Consider the following 12,727-nt stretch of genomic DNA (forward strand, 5'->3'; position numbering starts at 1 on the left):
TATTAGTTTTGGATGAGACTTCTAATTTATTATAGTCATTTTGAATTCCAAGGCTCCTTCCACACAGCTGAATAAAATCCCACATTTTCTGCTTTGAACGGGAGTATCTGACAATGTGGACTCAGATAACCCAGTCCAAAGCAGATATTTTCTGCCTTGATATTCTTGGTTATATGGCTGTGTGGAAGAGCCCCAAGTCTGTCCTCTGAGGTATCAGCTACCTTTTCTAATCAGTACCATCTGCAAATTTGATAAGCCTGCTATTTTTCTTCCTTTCCTGGAATGTGCTTTTCACCTGGGAGGAGAGACAAAATGACAACCTATGCATGAAAGTCCTTCAGTGTCCTACTCAGAGCCTTATAATTCCTTGTGATATCCTGAAGGTTATGCTTGCAGCATCACTGATTCCCATGTGGATCAAAAGGAAGAGGCAATGATCAGTGGCCTTGAATCCATTAAATCACAGAGTTTTGATCTCAGGGCGATAACACACCTCTTGGAATATCCTGCCAGGCTGCAAACCACCCCTTCTGTTCCCCTTAACAGAAACTCCCCAACTACATCATTTCCATAAATATTTGGCTCAGAATGCTTCACAACAAAGTATAACAGATACACAATAATATTTTCAAAAACCAATAGAACAATGAGGAATAAAGCATCAATATTCATTGAGAAAAGGTTAAATGAAACATCCCATGGCCTGGCTTGTTGATGATGGCAATAAAATAGTATGAAGTGTTTTTGAGCAAATCAGGGACCATTTCCAATCCAAGGACCATTTCCAAGTGTTGCTAAAAAGATGTAAGTGTGAAAAAGTGTGATCTTAAAATGTATAACTGAAGCCATATCTGGAAATAATTATCAATTGGTAATCCCAACTATACCTGAAATTTAAGTCAACACTTATGTGAAGCCTTATTGAGCCAATGAACCAATTTAATTGGGATTAGCAGCTAAATTTAGGCCACAGGCCACATGCATGATTGGATTCATTAAGCTGTGGTTTATGTATTGCCTCATGGTTTACATTTATTAGTTACCTGATAACCAGGTTCCACACCACAATTGGATTGACAGACTATGCTGAAGCACAAGCCCATCAAGACATAAAAGACTGTCATGAGCAGATTCAACTCTATGAACTGAGGAAAATATTTTAGCAGTGGTTTCTGATGTCCCCCTTGAAACCTTTGTGTTTGCATGTGGAAGTGTTATAAACGATTTACAAGGAGAATATGAAATCCCAGAAATAGTGGTCTCCTACAGCAACCATAAATACAGATTTAATGCTTCTACAACAGTGTTTCTCAACCTTTGGTCTTCCAAGTGTTTTGGACTTCAGCTCCTACAATCCCTAACAGCTAATAAGATGGCTGGAATTTCTGGAAGTTGAAGTCCAAAACACCTGAAGGACCAAAGATTGGGAAACACTGTTCTACAGGGTATAGTAAAGGAAAGAGTAAAGAGTCAAACATAAATCTCAGGGAAGATAGTCTGGCTAGAAGGCATCACTCTTTTCTTACTGAAGAGTCTTCTCCTGAGTATGTGTACTTGCACATTTGTACGTAGCAATACTTACATTGCATATGGTTATGCATAAGTAGTATTCATCTCATGATGCTTAGGACAAGAACATTTAACCAAGTGGGACTGATGTAGCTAATCTTAGCCTCATACTTTTAAGTGGTAACAAAAAGCCTTTAGGCTTGACAAGTTGTCACAGCAATTATTCAGAAGAAGTTACACAGTAGTTGTCTTTGTCAGCTTTCACAATATGAAATATTTTAACTGGCAGTTTTCCAACACTAAACATTAATTTTCTATTCTATTGCAGTACCTAATCAACATATTTTAGGGGTGATTGCTCTCACATTATTTGAAGACTATATATACTGGACTGATGGGAAAACCAAGGCAGTCAACCGTGCCCATAAAACCTCTGGGGAAGATAAAGTAGCATTGATTAACTCGTGGCATGCCATCACTGATATACAAATGTATCATTCTTATAGACAACCTAATGGTAACTAATTTTTTCCTGTCAAGCAATTATTCAAAGTAACATTAAGAGTTGTAATGGTTTTTCTTAATAAAGTTCAGTAATCTTTATTACTCTTGCCAAAAAGTTAAAAGTAAAAGATTAAAGATATTAGTCTCATTGAAGATATGAAAAATGTGAGTAGGGTCGGTCACTCAAATGATCGACTTTTAGTAGCCTAGTGAGTATCAGTTCTCTCCCAGTCCCAGTAGTGGAACTTGCATGAAGGTGAACATGTGTTGGACATAATATTTTGTGGGCATACTTCATAATCCCGTCTCTCTAGAAACCTTGAAAGAGTCTGAAAGGGTGTAGAAATCTGAATACACTGACTTTTTGGGCATGTATATACTTTGGAATAATCCCTGGATTTGTGAATTGGCCAAATAGTATGACATGATAAAAATAATTTTATTTCTTAAGAACTAAATTGTGTGACAAGACGGCATTTGTATATTTATACAAATATATTTTAAACAAAATTGTTTTCTATTCTTTACCCTCCATGAAATTTACTTTTCATGACTTCTTTTTGTTAGTGATGTCAATGTGGTCATCTACATGGGCCAAATGAGTTGGCCTGGTGCTGAATGGACCATAACACAAGTTGTGAGGTACTTAGCTCATCCACATTTTGGGCCTTTTCCCCCAGGCCTGGGCAGTAAAGAGACAGGGGATGACACCTAGCTTGCTAGATCATTCTAACCATTGCAATGCCCACCAGATACGAAAATGTTGGTGTTCATTTTTTGGCACCTGGAATAATGCTAGCTAGAGCAACAAGGTGACTTGGAAAACAGATGGGGAAAGGAAGGAGTAATTTCTTTGTTACTTCATTACTTCATCACTCTGACCATCATTATTACAGGCACCAAGTGGTGGCCAGCACCACTGTTTGTGGCTCATGTAGATGGACCCTAGATTTAAGAGGAAATGTTAATTATATTGTTTTATGTTGTTTCCCCCCATAAGTCTGATATGTTTATGTTCTTTTGCATCCATAGTGCCTAAACATATATGTACATTAACTAATGGAGGCTGTAGTCACCTGTGTCTCCTAGCTCCTGGCAAAACACACACTTGTGCTTGTCCCACCAACTTTTATCTTGCTGCTGACAATAAGACCTGCTTATCAAATTGCACAGACAGCCAAGTAAGTGTGTTCTTTGTCACATAAAAGTGATAAGAGTTGTCTCTTATGTCTTTAAATGTTCAGATATTTTGAAATGAAGAGAATGTGCTGGAGTTTAGAACCACATAGCAATAATCTGTGCATTTTTACGTCAAAGTTGCACTGTGTTCCATAGTATTTATTTGAAAGAGAGTGGGTGTGGATCTATAATTAGAAGTTACCCCATATACCCATGCATATGTCTAGAGATTGTAGTCAAAAATCAACACAAAAAAACTTGAACAGCTTTTCCATGCGTTATTGTGAGGACTGTACATTAAATCTGATTTAAAATATGAACCATCCCCGTCTCTGAATAAAGTGGTGAAAGGCAAGAGCTTTGTTCTTTCTGGGAGAACCTAAACTCTCTCTACTCTCTCCAGTATGGTACACCTTCTAAACATTTTGAATGTCTGGGTGGAAAAAGTGAGAGTAACTGGTCCCTTAAAGCATGCTTTCTCCTCTCTTTTGAATGACCTGAAACTTATCCATGGGTCATACTAAAATCCATCCTTTTGGCCCCAATACTTAGACATGACAATGACTTATCCATAAGTATATAGGATATCTCCATTACTTTTAACTTAATTAAATAGGCATTCATTATAAATTTGGATCTTCCTCTGTATGACAAAACATGACTTTCACTCCTGAAGGTATACATTTGAATCTTAATCATTGCAACTCATCTGTATTTATGATATCATAAGAAGGTTCTAGGCTCCATCTACATTAACCATTTAGGTTGGTGTGGTGTCAGTTCAGCCTGTGGGCAGCCACAAAATGCATGCAGGCTGATCCAGATTCACCTGGCTGTAACCCAGGTTGAAACAACTCAGGGAAAGTCAAAATCCTGCACTAGGATTAGGAATTTCCCCACAGTTAGTTCCTATGCAGAACTGGCTGTGTGTGTCCTGACAGCCATCCCATACTCCTTGGACTCAAGCAGACAAAATGTGCAGGATAACTGCCCCCACACCTTCCATCCATGGCCTACCTCATGCTTGGGGCTCCACTAACCTCCTTCAATTTCTTCTGACTCACAAAAGTGGAAGGGAGGTGGAGAAGGGGGATACCCACTTCTTCCCTTTCTCTTTGTGAGTCACAAAATATGGTAGGTGGTCAGTGAAGCCTTCAGCAGTAGGTGGGCCAAAGGTTCACTGCTGTCACCATCTGTGAAACAGGGAAATGTGGTGGTGGCAATTAGTTCCCTGCCTAGCATCACTATCCAGTTGAGGACTGGGCTACAGTTCTGGAGGATGCAAATACACCTGGGCCATAAAAGTTCATGAGGTGATCTTGAACAATTCACTCCCTCTCAGCTTCAATGAAAGACAAACCCTCTCTAAGAAAAGCTAAGAAGAAAACTGTATTATGTGTTTCCCATAGGGCAGTGGTTCTCAATCTGTGGGTCCCCTGGTGTTTTGACCTATAACTCCCAGAAATCCCAGCAAGTTTTCCAGCTGTTAGGATTTCTGGGAGTTGAAGGCCAAAACATCTGGGGACCCACAGGTTGAGAATCACTGTTTTAGAGTCACCATAAGTTGGAACTTGAAGACACACAATAGCAAGGGAAAGGTTAATCGTGTGAATAGAATAGAACTGAATTTTAAAAATAATGAGATTGACTAAAGAATTTTCATATAAAAGCTGACTTTTTGAAATCTCTCATAAATTCCATTCTACAGTACATGTTGCTGATTATTTATATTGTTATTTACATTAAATATTGAAGACATTCAAGAAAAGCAATTGATATTTTAATGTTTTTCTTGTGGCTTGTTTCTCTTGCAGTTTCGCTGCAAGACCGACAAATGCATTCCATTCTGGTGGAAATGTGACACAGTTGATGACTGTGGTGATGGATCAGATGAGCCCGAAGAATGCCGTAAGTATACATGGAAACTATTTTTGAAATGTACGTAGTGCTGCAGACATTAGAAACAGATCATTTCTTTATTGGAAGAGTGACATAGAATTATTCTTGAGTCTTTAAGTTCTTTTTTATATTGATTTAATTCTCTTGGGCTAAATCCAGTATTTATTCCACTTAGAACAGATCAACTGAAATTGGGTTAGTTGAAATGAAGAAGTCTATACATTGCAATGGGTCTGCTCTAAATTGAGCTAACTTTAGATTTTGTGATCCATGTTTCACTATAAAGTGAAAAAGATTGCTATACACTGAACAATCATTTTTAGAACAATTATGCTTACAATAATTAAACTTCCCTGCTCATTTCTATTACAGAGTATATCAGTTTTGAACATAACACTGTGTAACACGATTTTTGTTCAGGGTTATAAATGTCATTTTCTAATTGGTTCTGTCATAAAAATATGGAAAACGTTTATTCGACTACAAGAACTTTGTTTTTGTGGGACAGCCTTCAGCACATTTTGCTATAGTTTTGAATGAATATCTCATAGAGTCTCAACAATTCAACATTGTGGCAGTCACAAAAATGAAGTTTCTGGAGTATAACAACTACTTTGAAAGTAAGTACCACACAATTAAACATGAAGTAACACTTTCAAACCAGGAACATATATTTCTTTTTCAAATTTTGTTATAGTGTCAAAATTCTCTATGAAAAACACCACTGTGTAGTCTTGCATTTCCTGGTTGAGACTTTTTCAGCCAATATATGACCTGTACTGGTGATTTTCTCCCCTCTGTCTTTTCATTTTTACGTATTGAAAAGCAGTCTGATAGATTTCATATTGGAATAGAGGGAGCTCTCTAGTACAGCTAAAGGAATTGGAAGAGAATTCCAAGCATGAGGAGATCCCCAACTGGATGTTTTGCTTGTTCTAGGGAGTGGAGGGGGGGAAAGCATTGATGACTGCTTAGTAACTACTCAACATATTTCCCAACACTAACAGGCTATGTTGGAATTATGTTGGGCAATTACTGGGCAACTATCAAATGCACTCCCCAATCCCTCCCCTGGAATCAGTAAAGTGGTTACAGCAAGATAATTATGGGATGCTGAGGTGAGTTTGTAATGCCCTTTCTCAAAGGTAAAAAAATCCAATCAAATAGGAATAGGGTTTTTAAAACGTGTGTAGGGACTGAGAAATTTAATTTCAGGCTAATAGAGCTAGTTAGTTTACAACTGCTGTCTTAACAAAATCCATCTCTGAATTAACAAAAACATTCCAAACACTTTTGAATATCCTTAGTATACTTTTAAAACCAGTGGGATTGTGTTAATTTTGTTCAGGAACTGCATTGCTTGGAAGGGAGGAATCTAGTTACTCTTAATTCTATATAATTAACAAATTCTACATATTTTAGTCAAACTCCAGAGATAATTGCTGAGTAAATGTAGCATGGATTAAGTACCGCATGAAAAGTCATGATATAGGAGGCCACTGATAAAAAAACAAAATAGGACCTGCTTATGCTGGCTTTTAGGGTGGGGAGAGCTCTTACATATCCACAGTACACCAGAAACTGTCAGAATATCTTAAACAGGGGTGTCCTACCTTTGGCTTCCCTGAACTGCATTGGAAGAAGAACAATTATATAAAATACTAGCTGTGCCCGGCCATGTGTTGCTGTGGCTTATGGGAATCCTTTGTTGGCCAGGTCGAATAGCAACGAATAGCCTTGTAGCCTGAAAGCTGGACGTTTTCTTCTTATGGGAATTGTTGTTTTGTGAGCTGGAATACAATGGAATAAGCTTGCTGCTTGGAAGCCTGGGTACTTGCATTCTAGGGGAATGTTGTTGTTTTTTGGGCTGCTAGAATTGCAATGAATAGCCTTGCTGCTTCAAAGCCTGGCTGCTTGCTACCTAGAGGAATCTTTGGTTAGTCAGCTTCAATAGTACAGAGTAGTATTGCTGCTTCAAAGCCTGGCTGCCTTTTACCAAGATTAATCCTTTGTTGGTCTGGTTGAATTGCGCTGAATAGCCTTGCAGCTTCAATGCCTGGCTGTGTTATATCTAGGGGAATCCTTGTTTGGCAAGCTGGAGTAGCACCCTCAATCAAAAAGGCGCTTTGAAGCCTGGCTACTTGCTATGTTTGGCCAGGTTGAATTGCACTGAATAGTCTTGCAGCTTAAAAGCCTGGCCACTTTCTACATAGAGGCATCCTTCATTGGTCAGGTTGAATTGTATTGTTTTCATACTTTGTTTTACTATGCCACTATTATTAAGTTTTGTTTTACTATGTTATTGTATTAATATTTTTGCTGGATGTTGTCGTGTGTCTTGTATGTATTTTATTTTGTTTTATTGTAATTGTTTGGGCTTGGCCCCATGTTAGCCGCCCCAAGTCCCTTCGGGGAGATGGAGGTGGGGTACAAAAATAAAGTGATGATGATGATGATGATGATTGATGATGATGATAGGGTTTTTAACAGTTATATAAAATAGTTTTGATAATGTCCTTTTCTGTTTCTTGATGCCTGGAATCATAGAAAGTGTTTTGGAATCATGTACAGTCGGTCTTCAGTATTTATGAGTTCAATCAAACACAATTTGAAAATTATCTGGAAAAAAATCCAAAAAGCAAACCTTGATTTTGCTGCACACCAAGCAAGCACTATGCTGATATGTAGGCATAACTTGCTGTAGCAGTGGTTCTCAACCTGTGGGTCCCCAGATGTTTTGGCCTTCAACTCCCAGAAATCCTAACAGCTGGTAAACTGGGAGGGCTGAGAGGCCTGCTGTTGTGCTGCAGAAGAGGCCAGAAACATCTCCAGCCAGCCTGCCTGTTGCTGCCTCTGGACTCCTTGTGAGTAGACTGCAGCCCCAGGCCCTTTCCATCTGGGTGTGACTCAGCACTTCCTAGGAAGGACCATCTATAAAGCCTGAGTCCACAAGGCCCTGGCAGGGCTGAGAGGCCTGCTGTTGTGCTGCAGAAGAGGCCAGAAACATCTCCAGCCAGCCTGCCTGTTGCTGCCTCTGGACTCCTTGTGAGTAGACTGCAGCCCCAGGCCCTTTCCATCTGGGTGTGACTCAGCACTTCCTAGGAAGGACCATCTATAAAGCCTGAGTCCACAAGGCCCTGGCAGGGCTGAGAGGCCTGCTGTTGTGCTGCAGAAGAGGCCAGAAACATCTCCAGCCAGCCTGCCTGTTGCTGCCTCTGGACTCCTTGTGAGTAGACTGCAGCCCCAGGCCCTTTCCATCTGGGTGTGACTCAGCACTTCCTAGGAAGGACCATCTATAAAGCCTGAGTCCACAAGGCCCTGGCAGGGCTGAGAGGCCTGCTGTTGTGCTGCAGAAGAGGCCAGAAACATCTCCAGCCAGCCTGCCTGTTGCTGCCTCTGGACTCCTTGTGAGTAGACTGCAGCCCCAGGCCCTTTCCATCTGGGTGTGACTCAGCACTTCCTAGGAAGGACCATCTATAAAGCCTGAGTCCACAAGGCCCTGGCAGGGCTGAGAGGCCTGCTGTTGTGCTGCAGAAGAGGCCAGAAACATCTCCAGCCAGCCTGCCTGTTGCTGCCTCTGGACTCCTTGTGAGTAGACTGCAGCCCCAGGCCCTTTCCATCTGGGTGTGACTCAGCACTTCCTAGGAAGGACCATCTATAAAGCCTGAGTCCACAAGGCCCTGGCAGGGCTGAGAGGCCTGCTGTTGTGCTGCAGAAGAGGCCAGAAACATCTCCAGCCAGCCTGCCTGTTGCTGCCTCTGGACTCCTTGCCTACTGCCCCCCTCCCTTTTTCCCAGCGCTGGTGAGTGGACATAAGAAGGGAGGGAAGACTTTTAAAACTCCAAAGCCATCCGGAGGAAGAAGGCAGAGGAACTGACTTTAAAATCATTCTGTCTCTTGCTGCAGGCCTACTGCCCTCCTCGCTTTCCCCAGCATTGGCTATTGAACTAAGAGTCTGTCTTACTGAGGTCCACTCATTATTTATATATTGCTGCTATAACAATCTTTAAATGCTGTTATAATAACTATTATGCACTGTGAAGCCTGGTCCCCCTGACTAGTTTACTAAGTCTATCATCTCTAATTGGTCCTGCCCTGGCACCTTATAATACCATATTGCACCATATTGAATTAGTTCACCATCATAATCCCCACTGCCTGCCTTGCACTTTAGTCAGCTCAGACCCCTATACCTATGCTGCTCATGCACCCTCTGCACTTTACAACTGCATTTGCACTTTGTATTGTTGGAGGGGGGTGGGGGAGGCTGGAGGGTTATGGGGACTGCAGGGTGGGGGAAGGGAATGGGTGTGAAAGGATGCCAATCTATAACAGAAAACTAGTAAACCAAATAACATCGTTTGGACCAGGGGAAGAGAAAGGGAAAGGACAGTGTGATAGGGGAGGAGGGTGTTCTGATGGGTGGGGAGCCCCTATAGAGGTGGTGTCTGGGAGGGGGAGATACGGGAAAGGGAGACCAAATCATTTAATTCGGCCTAGGGTTTTTGGTAGGACTTTAATAGTTCCAAAACGGTCTCCTGACATAGCTAATCTGGGTAGCCAGGATGGCGGTCCCTCCAGGTTAAAGGTGGTGCTGTTTAATGCCAGGTCAGTGAACGGAAAAACATCTTTCATCCAAGATCTCATCTTGGATGAGCATGTAGACCTGGCATGTATTACGGAGACCTGGCTGGACGAGATGGGAGGAGTTAATCTCACCCAGCTCTGCCCGCCAGGTTATTCCGTACAGCACCAGCCGAGAACTGGAGGGAGGGGAGGTGGGGTCGCGGTGGTCTATAAGGATTCCATCCCCCTGACCAGGTGCCCCGTCCCACAGTCGACCATGTTTGAATGTGTCCACCTGAGGGTGGGAGACCGGGACAGATTAGGGATTCTGTTAGTGTACCGACCACCCCGCTGCACTACAGTCTCCCTGCCTGAGCTAGCTGAGGTGGTCTCGGGCCTGGCGTTGGAGTCCCGGCGGCTCATAGTGCTGGGGGACTTCAATGTCCATGCCGAGACCAACCTCTCAGGTGCAGCTCAGGACTTCATGGCCGCCATGGCAACCATGGGGCTGTCCCAATTAGTAACAGGCCCCACCCACAGTGCGGGACACACACTGGACTTGGTCTTCTGTCAGGGATGGGAGGAAGGTGGCGGTGTGGAGGAGCTCACCATCGCTCCGTTGCCATGGACCGACCATCACCTGATCAGGTTTAGACTTACTGCGCCCCCCAACCTCTGCAGGGGTGGTGGACCTAAAATGGTCCGCCCCAGGAGACTTATGGATCCAGAAGGATTCCTGACGACTCTTGGGGAATTTCCCGCCTCCTCGGCAGGTGATCCTGTTGATGCTCTGGTCTCTCTCTGGAATGGAGAGATGACTAGGGCAATAGACACGATTGCTCCGGAGCGTCCCCTCTCGAGTAACCGAGCTAAACCAGCTCCTTGGTTTACTGAGGAGCTGGCAGCGATGAAGCGAAAGAAGAGGGAACTAGAGTGCGTGTGGCGATCAGGGTATAACGAGTCAGACCGAACACGGCTAGGCTCCTATCTTAGGGCATATGCCGCGGCAATCAAAGCTGCAAGGAGAGCCCACCTTGCGGCCAACATTGCGTCCGCACAGAACCGTCCGGCGGCGCTGTTCCGTGTCATCAGAGGGTTGTTAACTCCCACCAATCAAGGTGGGAGCCCTGATAACTCGGCAGCCCGCTGTGAAGCATTTGCTCGGTTCTTTGCGGACAAAGTCGCTCTGATCCGTTCCGACTTTGACACCATATTAACGGCAGTCTCTGAGGATGTAACGAGTGCACCTGCTTGTCCAGTTTTGTTGGATTCATTTCAATTGGTTGAGCTCGAGGATGTGGACAAGATCCTGGGAGAGGCGAGACCGACCACATGCATCCTAGACCCCTGCCCATCCTGGCTGGTGAGAGAAGCCAGAGGGGGTTTGGCCGAGTGGGTGAAGGTGGTGGTAAATGCCTCCCTTCGGGAGGGCAAGTTTCCAGCGAGCCTAAAAATGGCTGTGATCAAGCCGCTGTTGAAAAAGCCATCATTGGATCCCACTCAATTCGGAAACTTTCGGCCTATTTCCAATCTCCCCTATTTGGGCAAGGTCTTGGAACATGTGGTTGCTTCGCAGCTCCAGGGTTTCTTGGTTGACACTGATTTTCTGGATCCGGCACAGTCTGGCTTTAGGCCGGGGCATGGTACTGAGACAGCCTTGGTCGCCTTAGTCGATGATCTACGCCGGGAACTGGACAGGGGGAGTGTGTCCCTGCTGGTTCTGCTGGACCTCTCAGCGGCCTTCGATACCGTCGATCACGGTATCCTTCTGGGACGCCTCGCAGGAATGGGACTTGGAGGTACTGTCCTGCAGTGGCTCCGGTCCTTCCTGGAGGGTCGGTCCCAGATGGTGTCATTGGGGGACGCCTGCTCGGCCCCACAACCGTTGACTTGTGGGGTCCCGCAGGGTTCTGTACTGTCTCCCATGTTGTTTAACATCTACATGAAGCCGCTGGGAGAGATCATCAGGAGTTTCGGGGTCCGGTGTCATCTGTACGCAGATGATGTCCAGCTCTGTCACTCCTTCCCACCTGTCACTAAGGAGGCTGTTCAGGTCCTGAACCGGTGCTTGGCCGCTGTGTCGGACTGGATGAGGGCCAACAAATTGAAATTGAATCCAGACAAGACAGAGGTCCTCCTGGTCAGTCGGAAGGCCGAACAGGGTATAGGGTTACAGCCTGTGCTGGATGGGGTCACACTCCCCCTGAAGGCGCAGGTGCGCAGTCTGGGGGTGATCCTGGACTCATCGTTGAGCCTGGAGCCCCAGGTCTCAGCGGTGGCTAGGGGAGCCTTCGCACAATTAAAACTTGTGCGCCAGCTGCGACCGTACCTTGGGAAGCCAGACTTGGCCACGGTGGTCCACGCCCTTGTTACATCCCGTATAGACTACTGCAACGCACTCTACGTGGGGCTGCCTTTGAAGACTGTTCGGAAGCTTCAATTAGTCCAACGGGAAGCTGCCAGGTTAATAACTGGAGCGGCGTTCAGGGAGCGTACTACTCCTCTGTTACGTCAGCTCCACTGGCTGCCGATTAGCTACCGAGCACAATTCAAGGTGCTGGCTTTAGCCTATAAAGCTCTAAACGGTTCCGGCCCAGCTTATCTATCCAAACGTGTCTCCCGCTATGACCCACCTCGAAGCTTAAGATCGTCGGATGAGGCCCTGCTCGCGGTCCCGTCAGCCTCACAGGTGCGGCTGGCGGGGACGAGAGACAGGGCCTTTTCAGTAGTGGCTCCCCGCCTATGGAACGCCCTCCCCATTGAAGTCAGGCAGGCTCCCTCCCTCCTATCCTTCCGTAGGAAGGTAAAAACTTGGTTGTGGGGCCAGGCTTTCGAATAAGAATCAGCAGCATTAATTACTATTATGTATACTGGAACTCAATTGACAGACCCAGTCTTTTAAACTTGTACACGCCTATCTATATTTTATAAATGCATTTTATGAATGTTATATGTAAGTTAAATTTTTTAACTAATTTATAGTGTATTGTACTGTTTTTATATGTCTGTTTTATTGTAAGCCGCCCTGAGTCCCCTGTTGGGTGAGAAGGGCGGGATATAAATATTGTAA

General features: G+C 44.3%; 1 protein-coding gene across 5 annotated transcripts in view; it reads left to right on the top strand.

Annotated features, from left to right (window-relative positions):
- The window catches only part of lrp1b (LDL receptor related protein 1B), a 1,066,453-nt gene that overhangs the window by 948,124 nt on the left and 105,602 nt on the right, over positions 1 to 12,727 (top strand). For all 5 annotated transcript variants that reach the window (XM_016994954.2, XM_062970961.1, XM_062971003.1 and 2 more), the window contains 3 exons: positions 1,838 to 2,026; positions 3,046 to 3,194; positions 5,007 to 5,100. In XM_016994954.2, the coding sequence (XP_016850443.2) occupies positions 1,838 to 2,026; positions 3,046 to 3,194; positions 5,007 to 5,100 (432 nt within the window). The remainder of the gene's footprint in view (positions 1 to 1,837; positions 2,027 to 3,045; positions 3,195 to 5,006; positions 5,101 to 12,727) is intronic.

Source organism: Anolis carolinensis, chromosome 1 (genome assembly GCF_035594765.1).
Source record: "Anolis carolinensis isolate JA03-04 chromosome 1, rAnoCar3.1.pri, whole genome shotgun sequence".
NCBI lineage: Eukaryota > Metazoa > Chordata > Lepidosauria > Squamata > Dactyloidae > Anolis > Anolis carolinensis.